The following is a 19,842-nucleotide window of genomic DNA, read 5'->3' as shown; positions in this document are numbered from 1 at the left end:
CTCACCGACTCACCTGTGTCCGAGGGCGCCAAATGTGGATCGGTCTGCCCAAAAATGAGGCGCATTGCCTCATAAAACTCTTTTAGCTGGGCAAGGGTGGCTCCGGTTCCCGGGAAGTCGGGGAAGCGTGGGGCGGACCCAGATGGAGGCTCTGTGGACGGAGGCTTAGAGTGTCGACATTTGTTCTTCTTCGACTTCTTTTTCTTATGACCCGAATGTCCCGATAACTTTGAGGACAAAGAGTGGTGGTGACTCCGCGGCCGGTCTTCAGACCTTCCTCTCGAACGAGACCGTGTTGGGCCGCCATTAGCTTTAGAGACCACTACCTCAAAGCTTTCGGGTTCATTGCCTGACACTCGGAGCACGACTTTGGGTCGTGATCGCGCTCCAGGCACCAAAGACACACAAGGTGCGGATTCGTCACCAACATTATCATTCGGTGACGGAGTCACAGGGCTTAAAATCGGTCTTGCGGGACATCACTCGACGCATCCACGACCTCATCAAAATCGTTCGACAAACATGTTGTTGTAGTCAAAAAATGACTGAGGTAGCTCCTCTCCGGATCTGCACGGAAAGACAAGAACTGATGTCAGCGTGCCAGGGTGGCGCCTATATACGACCGCAAAGTCATCATGAAGCCACTGACACCCGCAGAGTTGAGCGACGCCACCTGAGGGTGCGCAGAGGTACTGCTCAAAGAAAAAGCCTCTGTATCCAGTCTGACACCTGGGGGAATTTAAAAAGTAAGGAATCTGAACTAGAAGTCTCTATCAGATAGATATGTTTGAGCATATTCCTTGCCTTTGTTTTGGACATGGATCCAGAAACCCTACAAAGAATATTTCAGTATTTGCAGTTCACTGAAATGGCTAAATGGCAAGAGAAAACTTTACATATTTAAACATCCACGTTCCAATTTTCCCTCCATTTTATTTTACCCACTACTTCATAAGACTCCGCAAGAGAGAACAAGTTATGATATCGTTCAACAACAAGCAGGCTGCGTTCCCATTGTTTGTGCTCAGTGATGTAAGCACAACAATGCCTGGCAGTTGGTAGTTACCTAAATACATGCAATATTAAAAAGAACCAACCTCACACAAAACAACTGCATCATTTTATTTGTCATCCTCACTAAATTCTTGGGGTCTTTTTGAGAGTCACTTCAGTGCACCTTATAATAGCCTTGAGTACCTGAAAGGACTTACTACTATCAATATTAACCACTTTATCAGGATTGGAAGGATGAAAAACTATCTAGCCTGCTAAATTCTACTGTGTAACATTCTATTTACAGATTGATCTCTGTAGGAGGTACATCAACCCAGTGACCCATTTTACAGATGTATGTTTTAGGCTTCTTATACCTACTCAGTTTAAAGTACATTTGGTTACAGTTATTTTATGCATGACTCAGATGAGCAGTCTGTTTTGGAAATTTGCACAGATGTAGGATTCTCTGGTGAGGTATTTTATTTTACAATATTTAATAGAATAAAATAGAGGACTTTGATAAGAATTCAGAACGGATCACTAAATCTACAGCAGTATGCTTCACAGTTAGTTGTAGTGACACAACTATTCCTTGTTGTGTCGTCTGATCATAGTCCTTCTTTCCGCCGAGAGAGTTCAGCTAGCCCCTCCTGGATCTGCTGAATGACAGCTTCATCCCCCTTCTTCTCCGCCTGTTCTAGAGCTTCCTTGAAAATCTTCATTGCTTGGTCAAAATGTTCTGCCCCTCGGGGGAGAAAGGAAAGTGTCAATATAACGTACAAATGTAATGCCATTTTTTGGAATGAAGTAGTGCGAGGAATAATTATTAAGCTCAGCGTCGCCCTTGAAACCCATTAAATCACACCAATGAAATGGCAAAGGAACTCCACACAGACCAATGCTGTATAAACCGGTCTGACACAACACCTGGAATTCTGTCTAGTGCATGTTTGGTTTTTCAAGGATCAGAATATGGCATCAGCGAGCTGGGCTATGGTTCTACAGTATACTTCACTAGGGAGTTCGTCTAGGCTTTTCAGAAAAGTAGGTGTGAAAGGACAGGAAAGGAATCTGCATAATTGCAGACAAGTGTTTGTTTTCCAGTTAAGAAATAGACGTGTGCCATAAGCCACTACTGGCATATATGAGGAGAGCCCTACTGAAATTACTAACGTGTGGTAATGGCAGGAGATCAGGTTCATGGCAGAGGAGTACAATGGTCTCTAAATCTTCTAAGGAGATAAAAGGTCAGCCTGATATTAGAGTCTGAGAGTGAATGGCTTTATGGACTCTTCCGCTCATTTCAACTCCCAGTAAAAGGTACTGAATGATGGTCATAATAATGCGGAACACAAAGGACCTAAAGGATAATGTACATAATTGCAAGACAATGAGAGCTGCGGGTTGGAATCGAGATGCACACCTCAAGTGTTACTGCTCTTGAAATATGCCCTTGCTCCTGGTGTAACACAGCAAATGTCTTCTATGCATCATTACCTTTGTGCCATTATTGCTGCATGGTGTCATCAGCACCATCATCAACTGCAACATATGGCTAAAGATACACAAAGACAGTTTGGCCAGGAAAGATACGTATTAAAGTAAACCCACTTTGGTTTTTCTTTTGCTTTTTTTTAAAAATAAAACTGGCCCCAAGTGGTGCTGCAGAGCTACAACAAATGAGCAAACTGACTCCTACAAGCTCCCAATCAATTAGCCGCTACAATGTGTAAGTGTCCCCATTTGGAAAGATTCTGCGATCTCTGCATCCAGTAAACTTATTATATACTGCAACACATACCAACAACTCAGATGACACCTGACTGACCAAATCCTAACACTTCCTTCAGGAGTGGATGCTGTACGGCACATTATGTACCAAGTATCAACTAACCAATTGATGTTTCTCTATAGAACTTAACTTGACACAAAATGTATTGGCATTATCTTTGACTATGAATGATGCTTCCTGGTCTATCACAAAAGCCATGTGGTAAAACTTTGGCACCTCAGTATTACCTGGTATGAGGAAATGGGGTGTATTATATGGTGTGATTGTGCAACATCACTATGTAGTACACTTACCAACCCCTCAGCTTGTGGGTAGCCGTGCCACTGAGCAGCAAGGTTTACACAGAGGAACAAGTGTAAAGCATTTAAACAGTACCAAAACAACCGAAGAAGAAATCGAAAAGACACTCAAGAAATCAGACACTAATTTATAAAAACAGACAGTATTTCTTATAACTTGGACACCATAACGAAACAGATCCACCACAAGATTCCGGAGATGTTTTATTTTTAAACATTTTTATTGATTTTATGTAACACATGGACCACATTTGCAATTATATTTTGTTTACATGGTTCAACAACACAGCCAGTGTGGCGGCACATATAGGTAGTGATATACTATAAACTCATTCCATTCCATTAAGCATACTTATTCAGTTGCCCATTAGTATGTGTGTGCCTGGGACCTCAGTGCTGTAATCAGTTTCAGTTTGTGAAGGGTCAATGTGAGATAACATGTAACAACAATACCATGAACTAGCCCTGCATAGGAAGGTTATTATGGGTATTGTAATGGAGAGTGTCTTAGTGCTCCCAAGTTCTCCTCCGAATAGCACCTAATGACCCAATAATTTTCTTTGTGCAGTAAGTCTTCTAGTACCACGGTCCGGGTCTACTCCCGGCTCGCAGATACCTATTAACTTCTCTTTGTAGCACTACATTCTCGCATCCTGTACATTTATGCAGTTCTGACCACCATCTTCGAACATCTGGGCCCCCTGGGGCCTTCCAGCTCATTGTCCGTTATCTCCAGGATAGCATAAGTGCCAGCTTCATAAATCGAACCATGACAGCCTGAGCCTTGGGTAGGGTAAATCATCCAATTAAACAAGCCCCAGGGGCCCTGTGTACCCGCCTCTACATTGCTATCTCCACCACCTCCCATACCCACTCCCAGTAATGTGCTTGTGTTGGACATGCCCAGACCATGTGAAGGAAAGCAGCGACTCCCTTGCTGCACTTAATGCACAAGGCACCGTGTCTGGAGCCATCAGGTTTATCATCTTGGGTGTGAGATATGCCAGAAGGAGGAAATAATATATAATTTTAAATCACACGTTCCGTATACCGTTGCGGTGTGCGCCAATATTTTGGCCCATTCTGAGATCCCAACATGACTTCCCAAGACTGCTTGCCACTTTACTCATAGTACCCTAAGGATGCCATGCACATGCCCTAGTACTGCCTTGTACAACAGAAATGTTGCATGGTATCAACCAAAGATCTCTCATATGGGCTGCAACCCCACTTGGGTCTCGGGCTCCGATGTTGATTGCAGCAGGAGGCAGTACGCAGGGATCCCACACTGATCACTTACGGTGGCAAAGTGTCCTAGTGTGTCATTCACGTAGCGACATCCCACACTGGTAAGGCCAAGCGATCCCAAGTCCAGAGTTCCCTCCAGCTACCCCCATGCGGCAGGGCATCCAGTGCAAGCAGTGGAAGGTTCCGGGCATGAGGCACCCAAGTACAAGTGCGTTGTGAGTGCATTGTGCCATGCAAATCTGAGAGCTGCTGTGAGGATCCCTTCTGCGCGGATGTGAGGGTTTCCCACTGATGCTAACAGTAACATAGCAAAGGTGATTCCTGATAGGTGAACCAAACTGTCCTCACAATGGTCCACCCAGTAGTGTTCCCACCTTCGAGCTGCCCATTGTAGTTGTGCAGCTAAATAATACAATTTGAAGTTGGGTACCATCAGTCCACCCTCAGTAGTAGGGAGCTGCAGTTCTGCCAGTGCTATACATTTCCTGCCCGTTCCCCAGATAAGTTGGCAAAAGGAGTGCATCTAGTTCTTGAAAGAATCTTCTGAGGATCACCATGGGACAGAGAAAAAGGACAACAATCTAGGGAGAACAACTATTTTTGTTAAAGCGACAGGTTCCATGACCAAGAACGTGAGCGTCAGTCAGAATTTTGCAGCAGGTCACGATCAAGACTATTGGTGATTGGATATTTCCATCAAGTTATGGCTCCGCCGTGTGACAGATATGGACCATCAGATATTCTAGCATGGTAAGTACTCATCGCAGAGTATTCCTGAGGGCAACCTAAGCTGTGTCTCCCACAGTGGCCTTTAGTGGGAATGCTTTTGATTTATGCCAGTTGATGTTCAATCCCGAGAGCACCCCTAATTGGCCCAACTCGCCGACTGTACCCTGTACATCCTCCGCAGTGCCAAGCATGTATCATAGCATGTCATCTACATACATATATTTTTATGTATGTAGGTGGTGGTGGTGGTACTCTCTAACTTGTGCCCAGCATAGTGAGTTCCCATCAGATCAAACTTGTTAGCAGTTCAAGGGCCATCGCTAAAAGCAGGGGAGATAATGGACACTCCTTCTGGTTACCCCTAACCAACCTGTAGCTGTCCAAGATTCCAAGATAACACCACCTGTTTTTACTCTTGCCAGGGGGCGTGTGTAAAGCAGTTTAGTCTACCTGATAATTCCTATTCCTAGATCCATTCCAGTCCTAGTCGCACAGAGAAAGTCCCAGGACAGGGAATCAAATACTTTTTTCCCATATCGAGGGCCATGGCTGTTTCAGGGAGATCATCCAAGTGATCCATCACCTGTATCAGCCCTCTATTGTTTTGGGTGGTGCTGCGTATGGGGATATACCTAGCCTAGATGGTGTGTATAAGCCCCTGGAAGTGTGGCAGCAGTCTGTTGGCTAGTACACGGTTAGGTATTTTATACTCAACATTCAGTAAAGAGAGGAGTCTGTACAACCCGACCATCTCCCTATCCCTCCTCAGTTGGGGCAAAATTAGAGTTTCACGCATACAACTGGGAAGTTCCCCACTGCCATCCCTGGGACTAGTCTGGTCACATAAATCACATGAAACTCAGTCTGTTCTGGGTACCTTTCCCCACGATATAGCCTTATCGGCCCATCTGACTTATTGTTATGATATCACTTCTCCCAGTGGGTCTACCTCCACAGCTAGCATGCGTCACAGGGTGCTAGGCATGATATATTCATGCAGTGCTTGTGCTCTGTGGTGTGAGCCCGGTGCATGTAACTGCTGGTATCAGTCAAGGACCTTTTTATTAAATGCTACTTGTGAATAAAGCAAGTAGTCGTGTGCCATGTTAATGCTAAGAATCTGGGACCCCCTTCTATTAGAGTTAGAAATCCAAGCCAATAACGTGCCAGTCTTATGCCATTTGTCATGGGCTCTGGCTACGTAAGCTTGGTAGTCATAGGCTTGCAGCGGCTCCACCAGGCGCAGTGTTCTCATTGTCCCTAAAGTATTAGTCAATAGTGTCTTTCATCGTATCCCAATAGACTGGGTCTTCTAGGCGGGTGCGTTATGGTCAGTGTGTCCTGGCCAGATATTTGGCTGACTGGAGTTTGCTTTGCAAAGTTGTGTTACATAGGATAGTATCTAGGCATGCCTATAATTTGTGGACCTTGAGTAGTAGGAGTATTGTATTGGAATGAAGGTTTCTCCATGTGTCAATTAACTTACAGTGTGCCATCCAGTCCCGAAACACACATATGTTTTTTCTTGGCTCGATGTGTTGAAGAGGGGGTGAGGTCTATCTAGCAGTGTGTCAGCGACATAGTTAAAGTCCTATTCCACCATCAGACGGTAATGCGTGATTTGAGCCAGTAGTGGAGTTAGCGTATCTAGAAATTTGCACTGGTCCACATTGGGGGCATATATAATAAGGAAGGCAATATCCTTCCTGTTCAGTTGCCTCAGATGCCCATCCGTATCTACCTTTTCCAGATGAGGTTGAAAAGGGACCCCTGGCAGGAACCATATCAGAATAGGACATGTAGTATACCCCACCCCTCATTTAGGGCCTTTCCTCTTCTTTAGTCAAATGTGTTTCTTGTAAAAAGGCCACCTGAGTCCCCACCGTTTGATGTACATTTGCACATTATATTGCTTGCATGGAGAGTTAAGTCCCATTCCATGTTAGCACTTTCAGAGACATGCTTTGGTAAAGTGCATAGTTGTGCGGCAGCTCTCGTCTGCCGTACCCTTCCTCCCATCCTAGCAGTGCAATGAAAGTTCTCTGTTGTGCCAGGCAACACGTAAATAAATGAAAACAGAATACTCCCAACTCCCACATCCAGGACAGAGTCAACAAATCCCTCTGTCCAAACCAAAAATATTGTTCATGAAGCAGCATCAACGGACAGGATTCTTCTGCACATCCTGCAGCCAGAATGCCGTTTCACTGTGCCTGGGGGTTTATGTCTAAGAGCATCACCCCCAGAAATTGTGTTTTGAATTCTCCAGTAAACCAGAGCATAGGCCCCATGACCCACATGCCAGTTTCAGTGATCCCAATACCTGTCATATCCTCCTTGTTGGACCTGGCCCTTTTACAAGGTAATTTTCCAAAAGTTTAGCCTTTTCTTCCTTATTTTTCTGACCCTTGTTGGCTGACGTTATAACTCTGAGCACTTTACCACTGCTAATCAGTGCTAAAGTGCATGTGCTCTCCCTTGTTAAATTGGTATGATTGGCTTATACCTAACTGGAATATTTAATTTACCTATAAGTCCTTGTGAAGTGGTATCTCTATACCCAGGGTCTTTAAATTAAATTCTACTAGTGGGCCTGCAGTGCTGCTTGCGCCACCCACTGAAGTAGCCTTTCAAACCTGTCTCAGGCCTGCTAGCGCAGGGCCTGTGTGCACAGTTTTCGGCCACAAGGGACCTGGCATCTAAATTTATTTGCCAGGCCCAGAACTCCCTTTTTACTACATATACGTCACCCCTAAGGTAGGCCCTAGCTAGCCCTATGGGCAGAGTGCTATGTATGTAGAGGGCAGGACATGTGCCTAGTAATGTGGCCTGTCCTGGTAGTGACAAACAGCCTATTTGGTTTCTCACTGCTGTGAGGGCTGCCTTCTTATGGCATTGCACTGGAAATGCCATGCCTTATGTCTAGGGGGAATGGTCTGATTTATGAGGGGTAACGTAAGCATGTTTGGTATGGTTGTAATGGTAATGAGAAACACTCCTTACTGGTGTAGGTGGATTTTTTTATTAGCATTACAGAAATGCCACTTCTAGAAAGTGATATTTCTCTGTGCTTATGAGTCTGATGTTCTGCAGCTTGACTCCAATCCACGCCTCGGCAGAGTGACAGCTGGGCTTTGTGCATACTTTTCAGACAGCCTGTACACAGAGAGGTTGGAGGTGTCACAGAGGTGCATCTACATACTGAATAGTCTTCATGGGCTGAGAGAAGGGAAGGCGGGGCACACCTGCATTTGTAAAGGCTGTGCCCTGGCCTCACACAATAGGGTAGTTTACCCCCAACTGATGTTTGGAGTCTGTGCTGGAGGAGAGAAGGGGAACTCCCAGAACCAGTTGTAACTGGTTGGAACCTCTTCTCCCCTTCCTTTGTGAACACACTGTAAAACTGAGTATAAGTACAGGGGAGTTTCCCCCACAATTTGGTGACATTTGAGGAGACACTCTGGACTTTGACATGTTGTAACTAGACACAGAATGCTGCTGGAGGGACTCACCAGGAACCGCCTTGGACTGCTGCTGCTGTGCTGCCCTGTGACCTGCCGGGTTACTTGGAGAAACTGCCAACTGCCTGCAACCCTTTGTGCTAGTCTGCTGCTAGGCCCTACCGCCCTGAGCTCCCCCTGTTGTGTCCCACAGGGGCTGGGTGCTGTGGCCCTGGACCCCTGCAACAATTTGCAAAGCTCCTCGTGAGCGTTCTCCCTGGGCTGAGGCACCTGAGGAGTGTGCCTTCCTAACGCCCATAGCGCCTAGAGAGTGCTTTGCTGTCATGACCTAAGCGCCTTGAAAGCGCATTCTTTGTGTGCCTTTCGCTCTTAAATGCGCGTTGCCGTGTAAAGATTCACTGCTGCGACCCGGATGCCATTGGAGAACGGAGCGCGTTGGAATTGCGCTCCGCCCTTTGCCCTTGGGGCACGAAGAAAGCGAGCGAAGGAGTGACTGCGCTCCTATCGGTGCCCCTGGGGTGGTGTATGCTCCGAGGAGCTACACCGGGGGCACCAGAAGGCCCTCACTTGGGCTGACACCACCGCTGTGGCCCGGCAGCCAGTCGTGTACTCGCGCACCAGGTCGGGTGCAGGTGAGTGAGAGGCTGACGGCCAAGGAGGGAGAGGAGCCTCATCGGAGGCCCCTCTGGGCCCCCCAAGAACCGCACAAGAGTGCAGGACAGAGGGGGGAAGGTGAGAGTGAGTCCTCCTCCCCCTGGTCGATGCTAAAGGAGCATGAATCTCCAGTTACTCTGCCAGGGGGCCCCTGTAGTGGCTGGGCCCCCTTGTTGTGGAAAGGCTTTGCTTCCCCCCCCTTCTGGAGGGCCAGTGCAGTCCCGTGGGTGGGCCCCCAGAGATCGCGGGCCCCAGGAGAGGCCCGATATTAAAATAGGAAGGGGTGCGTACCACCCCCTCTCCTACAGGATCGACACGTGGCCCCTGTTTTCGCGCACAGGAGCGCCGGGGGGCTCCACATTTATCTTCTTGGCACTGGAAGTCCCTTTTCATCATAATACAGGTACATTCTCAAAGACACATACTGTCCCTAAATGTTCCTTATATGGATTGATGTGTTAAACTGTATCCTTGATGTGCTACATATATGTTCTGCTGTCCTCCTTGTATGGGCATGATAGGATGATATGTTTCTATGGCTTGCCATAGAATTTAAGAATGCTCTCAGTATAGGCATTTATTATATTTCCGTGACATGTGCATTTCTTTAATGTAATTCTTGACTACTGCTTATGTTGCAGAATTTGGAGTATTTGTGTGTTCTAATGTGACTACTGCTTATTCTTGCAGAGTATTAGTAACCTGTGTAACGTTCTGACAACTGCTAAAGTAGCAGGGTATCACTGACATGTAACGTTTGGTCTAATTATGTTTTGTGCAATACAGTTTATTTTTACATAGCTCAATGTGTTTACTTTGTAGGGTACATATTGCGTCACGTGTGTTGGATGTGTTGTGCAAACGCTTTACACATTGCCTGTGGGGTAGGCTTGACTGCTCGTGCCAAGCTACCAAGGGGGTGAGCAGGGGTTATCTTGGACGTGTAACTTCCTTACCCTGACTAGAGTGGGTGGGTTCTTTCTGGCTTAGGTGCATACCCTAGCCAACCAGAAACCCCATTGCTAACATGTATCTTTCGGAGTTTACATGTGGAAGTCATCTATAGGTCATCTGCCAGTGTCGGAGTCAACACAGGGCCCTGCCACAGCGCCCCATCCGTGGCTCCCGATCCAATCAATCAAGTCGTATTTGTATAGCGCGGATTATCACCCCAAGGGGGTATCCATGTGCTGTACTTCAGGTATCAGTTGGAGAGTCAGGTTTTGAGTCCTTTCCTGAAGTGGTTCAGTGAGGATGCAGTACGGTATTGGAGGGTGTTCCAGGCTTTGGCAGGGCGGTAGGTGAGGGAGCATCTTCCGAATTGGCTGGGGCAGATGCGTGGTGCCTGAGCGAGGGTGAGGTGAGTGGAGGTTTCAGGACGGTAGGTAGAAAGTCAGGTGGTGGTTCAGGTAGGCTGGTCCTTGGTTGTGGAGGGCTTTTCTGGACGGGGACCCAGTGGAGGTCTCTTAGATGGTGGATGATGTGTGTTCTCTTGGGCAGGCTAAGGACAAGTCTGGCTGCTGCGTTCTGGGTCGTCTGGAGTCTTTGCATGAGTTTGAAGGTGGAGCTGGTATAGAGTGCGATGCCGTATTAAAGCCAGCGGGTGATGAGGGCCTGTGTCACTGCATCCACTTGTGCCTCCCTCGGAGTCCAAGCCATGCTCCTGGGCTAATATATCAAACTGATTTTTATGGAAGTGCAATACCTCCGCTGGTCACCCCGTACCCGATGTGCTCTTTCTATAGAGAAGAACCAGGGAGTAATGCCTGCTGTGACCTTCTCAGTTAGCCACACTTCTGGAAACAGCTCCATATTGGGGCCCGCTGCCCAATCAGGGACACAGTGGTCTGATATTATTTTGCCCAACTTGGCCCTCTGCGTCCTTCGTCCTCTCCTGTAGGCATTGTACATCCAAAGTTGTCACACCCTGTCCTGCATCTCCTTCATCGGGGGGGTTCAGAGCAGCCAGAGGAGTTTCAGCATCCCCCACGCTCCCTAAGAGCTTTTTGTGATCCACTTGTAGATTTATCACCTCAATGCTGACTGAGTCCAATTTAGTTTCCAGGATAGTTCTAGAATCCTGTATGGCCTTCAAATCCCTCTCAAATTTGTTGGAGTGTTTGTCTAGCGTTGACTCCAGGTGAACCATCACCCAGCTGTCCAGCGGCCATGTCAGGGTAAACTCTTCACCTACACTGGGGTTGACGGTAGTATCTTCAATGCCTTGGGCTTCACAATCGCAGTGGTCCACCCCTCTTGGGACAGCTCTGCAGCAGTACTGTGGCGATCGCAAGCTGGTCAAGCTCGGTGCAGAGCGCGGATGGGGCCCCAGGGGGTGGCACACTCCTACGAATTTGCCTCAGTCACAAAACCTTATTCTCCGGACAAACCCCAACTTCACGTGGCCAACTACAGGACGCACACCTCTAGAACCTCAGACCTGGCCATCCATAGCAGTAGCAGCACTCACAGCTCCAGGCAAAGGTGGCGGGGGGAGGGACTTTCAGGAAACTTTAGTCCCCTCGCAACAGACAGCACACAAGCCTCTGGCTACCTGGCACCAGCAGCTGTCTTTCGCTGACTTTGGTCGCCTGCCCCTCCTCACCGGGGGAGAAACACCGGATCAATTCTGTGTAGACACGGTCAGTAAGTGGCCCACTCAATAGTCTCCTAGTTGTGTCGGCTTTGCAGTCCATAAGGTGGGTGGGTCACTACACCACCATCACCATCACTGCTGGTTCTTCGTGTTGTCCAGCTCTCTGGGCTCAACTGCAGGTTCCCCTGTTGGGGCCCCCACAAATTCTCAGGGGACTCTATCGGAGCCTGGTGCTGGCAGAATCTTGCTTATTACTGTGGGCCTCACCTGGAGCTGCACTTCAGTCATCTGCTCAGGCCGCTAGGTCCCTTCCGGAAATATAAACTGAAAGCATTTTCAGTCACCAAAGAAGCCTTGGCAAATTCAACAAATTTGACACTTAGAAATGTTTCAAGGAAAACTTAGGCAAATGTCAATGCCGTTGGGTAAAGTTACTAGGGGCTACCAACTCTGGCAGCGAGCTAGTCAGGGTGACCAGCAGGGTTCTCAGAAACAGTTACCTCTAAAGAAGAAGCAGTCTTTAAGCAATATCAGGCACTTTATCTGTGTTGCAATAAATTCCTATGGAATGGTCCTGATGCAAGGGATGGGTGAGGTGGTCCTGGTCAAAGGGTCTATGTCTCATGAAGTCCTATCCAGGCTGGCAAAAGTCCAGATGCCCAGTGTCGCAGTTACAGCACGATTCTTCCTTGGGTGATAACTTGCCTTCTAGGCAACCGGGAGGCACTCCCACAGCTCTCCTAGGTCGTGTAAAACTTTGAGGGTCTTGGGTGCTACACAGCAGCTAGAAGTGACGATCCATCGATCTGGCCAACAACTCACCCCAGTAGGCTTCTTGCTCTGTTGTGGTTTTGTACAGCAAACAGGGGATCAGCCGACTGATCTTTGAAATCAAAGACTCTTGCTGGGCTCAGGAGATGAATTCTCAGCAAGCAGGACACAGCAAACACAGTCCTTTCTCTCGCTAGCCACCAGGTGCAGCAGGTGCAGTCCATGACGGTGCAGCCTTTCTTGTCCAGTTCCACAATGCAGCACGGCAGTCCTCTTCCAGACGGTAGAGATCTGAGTTTGTGGATGCCAGGGGTGCCCAATTTATGTTCAGAAAATGCCCCCAGAGTAGGATGTGGTTGATAGCCAATGGGCTACCAGGTTCCTTCCCTTCTGATGACCACTTCCTGGGAAGTATGGCATCTGGTTATCCGAGGATGTCTTATTCTGCCCACTCCCAACATGGCGAGAACCCTCTCCTGAATACCAGTCTGACTCCTAGTGCTAGGCTGACCAGTTTCTGCCAGTCTGCCACAACCAGACGAGTTTCTGGCCACGTGGGGTCAGTGCCTTTGTCACTCTGTGGCCAGGAACAAAGCCTGTACTGGGCAGAGGTGCTTCTCACCTCCCCTGCAGGAACTTTAACACTTGGCGGTGAGCCTCAAAGGCTCATGCCTTTTGTTACTGCACCCCAGGGCATCCCAGCTAGTGGAGATGCCCCCCCCCCCCCCTCCGGCCAATGGTCCCACTTTTGGCGGCAAGGTCGGAGGAGATCATGAGAAAAACAAGGAGGAGTCAGCTACCATTCAGGACAGCCCCTAAGGTGCCCTGCGCTGAGGTGACCCCTGCCTTTAGAAATCCTCCATCTTGAGTTTGGAGGATTCCCCCAATAGGAATAGTGATGTGTCCCCCTCCCATCAAGGAGGAGGCACAAAGAGCATGTAGCCACCCCCCAGGACAGTAGCCAACGGCTGCTGCCCCCCATCCCTAAACACACCCCTAAATATAGTATTTAGGGGCGACCCTGAACCCAGGAAATCCGATTCCTGCAATCTACAACAAGAAGAAGGACTGCTGACCTGAAAACCCTGCAGAGACGACAACTAACTTGGCCCCAGCCCTTATCGGCCTGTCTCCAGCCTCAAAGAACCTGCACAGCGACGCATCCGACAGGGACCAGCAACCTCTGAGGATTCAGAGGACTGCCCTGAACCCGAAGGACCAAGAAACTCCCAAGAACAGCGGCCAGGTTCAAAACCTGCAACAACTTTGCAACAAAGAAACAACTTTCAAAGAACTCTCTCTCCCCTCCGGAAGCGTGAGACTTCACACTCTGCACCCGACGCCCCTGGCTCGAGTTCCGGAGAAACCAACACCGCAGCGAGGACTCCCAGGTGCCTACGACGACGTGGGCACCCTGAGTCTACCCCCCTGCACCACCACAGCGACGCCTGCCGAGAGGATCCAGATGCTCCCCCAGACCGCGACTGCCTGGTAACAAAGACCCCGACGACTGGACCAAGCACTGCAACCGCAGCCCCTAGGACCTAGAGGAACCACCCACCAGTGCAGGAGTGACCAGCAGGCGGCCCTCATCCTAGCTCAGTCAGTGGCTGGCCCAAGAAGCCCCCCGTGTGACTCCTGGATCCCTTCATTGCTTTCAATAGCAAACCCGGCGCCTACTTTGTCCACTGCACCCGGCAGCCCCTCTGCCGCTGAGGGTGTGTTTTGTGGGCTTGTGTGTGTCCCCCCCCACGGCTCTACAAAACCCCGCTGGTCTGCTCCCCGAGGACGCAGATACTTACTTGTGAGCAGAAAAGGACCAGAGCACCCCTGTTCTTCATAGGCGCTTATGTGTTTTGGGCCCTCCTTGGACCTCTGCACCTGACCGGCCCTGTGTTGCTGGTGCTGTGGCTTTGGGGTTGCCTTGAACCCCCAACGGTAGGCTGCCTATGCCCAGGAGACTGACTGTGTAAGTGCTTTACTTACCTGAGAAACCTAACCAAACTTACCTCCCCCAGGAACTGTTGATTTTTTGCACAGTGTCCACTTTTAAAATAGCTTATTGCCATTTTAACTAAAACTGTGTGTACTATTGTTTTAAATCAAAGTTCTATACTTACCTGTGTGAAGTACCTTGCATTTTATGTACTTACTTCAAATCTTGAATCTTGTGGTTCTAAAATAAAGAAAATATATTTTTCTATATAAAAACTATTGGCCTGGAGTTAAGTCTTTGAGTGTGTGTTCCTCATTTATTACCTGTGTGTGTACAACAAATGCTTAACACTACCCTCTGATAAACGTGCTGCTCGACCACACTACCACAAAATAGAGCATTAGAATTATGTAATTTTGCCACTATCAACCTCTAAGGGGAACCCTTAGATTCTGTGCACACTATCTCTCACTTTGAGGTAGTATATACAGAGCCAACTTCCTACAATCATTTTAAGGGTCAGAGCACATGCACAGAGTCCTGTTTAGCAGGGCTCTGTGCATTTCAGAGCCATTACACCACTACCTAGTAGTCAAAATGGGACAAAAAGTGCCATGTTTTTGGCACCGTTCACACTAACAGGACAGAGAAGGAACACTTTCCACTTTTCTGGAGCACGCTTTATAGCTTTGGTTACAAGGGAAGACAAGTCTGAAGAAATCAGTCTTGCAAGGATGAAGGCTAAAGCAGTACTGGTTTCTGTACGCTTCTGCAAATGTGCACTGTTTGTACATTTTTGTAGCAAGGTAGAGGCCGAGCACAAGTGACCCATCCTCACTCCATAAAACAAGATTAGAGATAAAGATATATAATGTACTGGTGCAGGGGTGGAATTAGTTAAACAGATGAACCGATTGCTGAGGGAAGATGCTGAAAGGCTAAATTCTGAATGCCGACACAATGACAACATAAAGTATATAGGAAAACTGAACAAGGCTTGGCATATTTTAGGTTTTCGCGGATTAACAATGCCACATAGACTAGATGGTTGACAATATTAGGCCAATTAGGGTAGAAAATAAACTTACAGGTTAGGGATGTGTGAAGAAATATGTACGAAGAAGCCCTCCAAAGTGGTTACTAAGATGGCAATATTAGTTATCCCTTGCCCTGAACAACAAGATCTACAACAAAAATGACCCTAAGTGCACCAAACCATAAACTAATTTATTCTGGAAAGCGCGCATGGGTACTTTCGTTGGGCCTGCATACATTTTTGTATGCATAACTGCCTCCTTTTGTTTAAACTGCCTGTGGATCTTTCTCCTACTTGCCTTATCAGCACCACCTTTCCTGCTGGTCCCCTGACCTCAAAGTACTGCCTCCCACGTGTTTCATACCTGCCTTCCACTGCATTTACCCACTGTATTCCCCCTAAAGCTACCTGTACAGTTTGGAAAAAAACGTTAAGATAGTATAGTGTTTTACAGAAGACAAAGGGCCTAATGTCTTACCTTTTTGAAATAGGTAAAAAAGGAAAAAGAAAATTACATGAGAAACCAAAGTAATGAATAATACCTTGGTGCATGAGTATCCCTGCCAAGTTGCTGAGCACCACATGCTCGTCAGGGTGCTCTGTCTGCCGTGCCAACTCTGATGCCCGTTTCACATGTTTCAGGGCCTTGTCGTGTTGTCCTTGGGAATCCAGCACGGCTGCTAGATCATTCATCAGCACCACTGTCTGGAAGGGTGATAAGAGTGTTACGAAATGTGCTATGTATCCAATGGGTAAGCTTTACAGAAACAACACTGCCACCAAAATGAAAGCAAACAGATAGAAAGACAGCAACCCGAGAGGCATTCCATGCAGGATGTTACCACAAGAACGCTTTTGCATCTCACTTTCCCAAAGTATTTTATCGATACAATGAAAACTGCTCCACATTGAATGTGTAGCCTGCTGTTGGCACAATGTTTACAAAGGGTTCCAAGGCATATGAAATGTTCGGTAAGACTGCAATATCATTTTGCGCACTGTCCTTTGCACTCAACAACTCGTTTACTATTTCCCATTGAGTCTCAAAATCCAAAGAGTGGTTAGTCCAAATGTGACGACTGGCTGAAAGTATTAGTCATGATAGACAGACATACAGATCAGCAGTGGTCTGCAACCTGCCCTGTGGGACTGAGGAGGAACATTAGAGGACGACATAACATGCAGAATTGCCCTGTATCTGCTGATCATGTGATTAGATGTAGTTTGAGAGGCAAATTGATCCCCGCTCAAACCCCTCAACTTCTCAGTGAAATTATCTATATTCCATTCTATCCCTTGTATAAATTAATCCCTGTATTCGTTGGGCACATTCCCCTCACCTCTTGAAGATATATGCTGCTGCACCCAGTGGGCAATTAGCTTCTCGAAAAAAGGGAAGGGGAAGAAAGCCATATTGCTAGCAGATATTTCACCCTCACCAAAGGGAATATTAGCCACATTCTCACTCACCTGTGGGTGTGCCTCCCCCTGTACCTCCATCGAGATCTTCAGGGCTCTTTCGCACATGGTTTTTGCCAGTGGAAGATGTTTATTGGCCAACAAGTACCGTGCATAGGAGTCCATACAGAGTCCAAACAAGAGGCGGGTGTTGTCTTTTTCCTCTGCTATAAACAAGAAAAAAATTTCTGAATGAGATGCAGTAAGAGAAGACCTGTAGGTAGGGTATAACTGGGACTATACACATGTTCAGGCAATGCATGTTTGCCAAGAGGTCAGAAGTTTGGTTTGAATCTTCCATTGCCCATCTTTTTTTATACAGAAAGTTGTTTTTCGGCAGGTTCCATGTTAGATAATGTATTATTGTCACTCAACTTAGCCTAACTGGTTCCAGAGAGATAATTTATGGGTTTTACCACTCTTTTTTCCTAAAGAAGACCACCAGATACAGAACATAAACATAATAGATTTTCTACTGTTACAGGCTAAATACCCCTAAGTAATTGCAAGAAAGCCAACTCCAAACACTAAGCGCAGAAAGGGTTTCTGGTTAACTTTTATTCTTTAGTTAACTTAAAGCCATACAAAAAGGTGCCAGTGTGATTAATGGGATCTTTTTGGAATCGTAAGAAGCCAAAGTATGTCTAAATAAACAACCGCCACGGTTCTTATGGAATCTGAACAATCCCAAATGTCACAAGTTTACAACTTGAAAGGGTATAGTGATCAATGTGGAAGATAATTCAACTGAAAGCGATACACTTAATAAACAGTCGGAGTTGCTACTCTCAAGAAATTGTCCAACCAGCATGAAAATCTCTGTTCCTTTCATTTTTTTCTCCAACTGTAGGGGAGGACTACTCATCGCCATAACAGGTAACGAGATGTAAATGAACAAGAGTTTTTTTCTACGTGCCTGTAATGTCTGATACGCAGGGCGGAGGACACCAGTTTGCATGATTACAAGACCCACTACCTCCCTCGATTTGGGGTAGTAGACTCAACAGATTTTTTGGGGGATGGTTACTTTGTTTTGCATTCATACTTAAGCACGCACCCATGCAATTCTTCACGGCACCCTCTTCCTACTCACAAGATTACTCAGATAGTGTTTGGATAAAAACATCTGTGTTTTCATTAAAGCTTCACCTTCAAAGAGCTGGAAAACCTATCTTTATATGAGAAGATTATATTTTTATATTTAATAACTATACAACTGTATCAAAGAATAATTTTGGGGTGAAATCTTGATTCACTCTTCGATTAGGCTTTGTCATTCAGAACCAATACAGAAAAAACACTTGTTTAATGAGATTTGGTTCTGTAAAGGCACTGAATGATGTAAGTGGGATAATGATAAGAGCCTTGGCTGTGTGAATTTTCCCCGATATGATTGAATTAATATAAAAAGATACTGTAATATGATTGCACGTTTTTATTTTCACAGAAAAAGAAAATCACAAACTGTTTTAGGACTTTTTAAAATAATAATAGGAAAAAGTATATTTTCAGATAAAGATGCATGTTTGTATGTTAATGGGAGGTGGTGGCGAACATAGATTAGAACACGGTCTTAAAATTAATGGAACAAAAACGAAATAAATATAATAATGATGTAAACAGCCGACGTAATAGTGTACTCCTCAGCACAAACATTTTTAATATAGAGGCCTGGGTTTTAAAACCGGGTGTGCATATTTGCTCAGAAACACATCTCCTTATGTCTAAACTTTTGGGTGCAAAATCTCAATGAAAGGCTGCAGACCAGGTTGTGTGATGTATATTGTGTAATGTAAATGCTTCTTTTCTACAGCAGAGCACATTGAAGAGGTTCATTCTTTTTTTTTTTAACTAAGCTTACATTTTCTGAGTCACTTATGTCCTAAGTCCCCAATCTGAGCAGGAGTAGAGAGGATGCATTTGCACACATTTTTAACATACCCTACATCAGGCACACTATTGTCATGAGCACGTTCTGTGGTGGTGCCCTTCATGTGTCTGTTCCGTGTACAAAAAGGACAACATTGCTTCTGCACCTGCTGTTTGTGTGGAGGAAGACTACCCCACTAATTGAGAAAGAGAGAGAAAGAGAGAGAGTGTGTGTGTGTGTGTGTGTGTGTGCGCGCGCGCGGAGGTAGTCTGTCTAGCAGGATCACAAAGCTTGTAAAGTAGTTTGTGGAACAAGTGATAGAAGGTTGTGTTTTTGAGTGGAGACAGGTTGAAAAGGCACCATCACTCTCCGACAAAACGTGAAAGGAAGAGTAGTGACTCTTGGGGAAGAAAGAACACAGTCCTTTCAGCCATGTAAAAACTCAAGAGGTCAGTTTTCTAAGGTATTATGGACGAGGTCAGCTATGGAAGCTACTGGTGGCCAATGGAGTAAAAAAAAAAGTACCTCGCATGCTGGTAAACACTCTGCAGCCCTGGGCCTGGTTCCAGCCGGGGAGCCTTTTACACGCTGGTTTGTAGCAAATGACCTTGTAACTTCAGAGCTGAGTGGGGTGTGTGGATTTGGTGCTAATGTTATTTTCAGAAAAGGGATGCAAAATATTGTATTTCAAACATATCGATCCAATGATAATAACATGATCAGAAGTAGCACTTTTTGTAGCAGACAGATCCTTGAGTTATTGTAAATTGCTGGTGTTACTGTTACCAACCTAAAGGTACTAGATGTATCAAATTTATACGGGTGAGTGGTTGGGATGTCCCTGCCTGAATTCAAACATTATTACATGCAGGTCTCACACATATCAAAACATTGAGCCCTCGATGGCTGAGCCATATTGCCAGATAGTGGCAAAACATGACAAAATTGTGCAGATCCAAAGGGAGATGGTTTGTATTCCTCCACCGAGAAATATCT

General features: G+C 46.4%; 1 protein-coding gene across 6 annotated transcripts in view; it reads right to left on the bottom strand.

The window, feature by feature from the left end:
* Nucleotides 1–1,101: 1,101 nt before the first annotated feature.
* Nucleotides 1,102–19,842, bottom strand: part of TTC19 (tetratricopeptide repeat domain 19) — a 108,449-nt gene continuing 89,708 nt past the window's right edge. For 5 of the 6 annotated variants that reach the window (XM_069226306.1, XM_069226305.1, XM_069226301.1 and 2 more), the window contains 3 exons: nucleotides 16,989–17,143; nucleotides 16,061–16,223; nucleotides 1,102–1,741 (listed from right to left, as the gene is read on the bottom strand). In XM_069226306.1, coding sequence (XP_069082407.1) covers nucleotides 1,605–1,741; nucleotides 16,061–16,223; nucleotides 16,989–17,143 — 455 coding nt within the window. In that variant the 3' untranslated portion in view covers nucleotides 1,102–1,604. The remainder of the gene's footprint in view (nucleotides 1,742–16,060; nucleotides 16,224–16,988; nucleotides 17,144–19,842) is intronic. The other variant, XM_069226302.1, reaches the window with a different exon arrangement.

The sequence above is a fragment of the Pleurodeles waltl genome, chromosome 3_1, assembly GCF_031143425.1.
Source record: "Pleurodeles waltl isolate 20211129_DDA chromosome 3_1, aPleWal1.hap1.20221129, whole genome shotgun sequence".
NCBI classification, from domain to species: Eukaryota; Metazoa; Chordata; class Amphibia; order Caudata; family Salamandridae; genus Pleurodeles; species Pleurodeles waltl.
The sequence above is the reverse complement of the archived record's forward strand: the minus strand, read 5'-3'. Positions and strand labels throughout refer to the sequence as shown.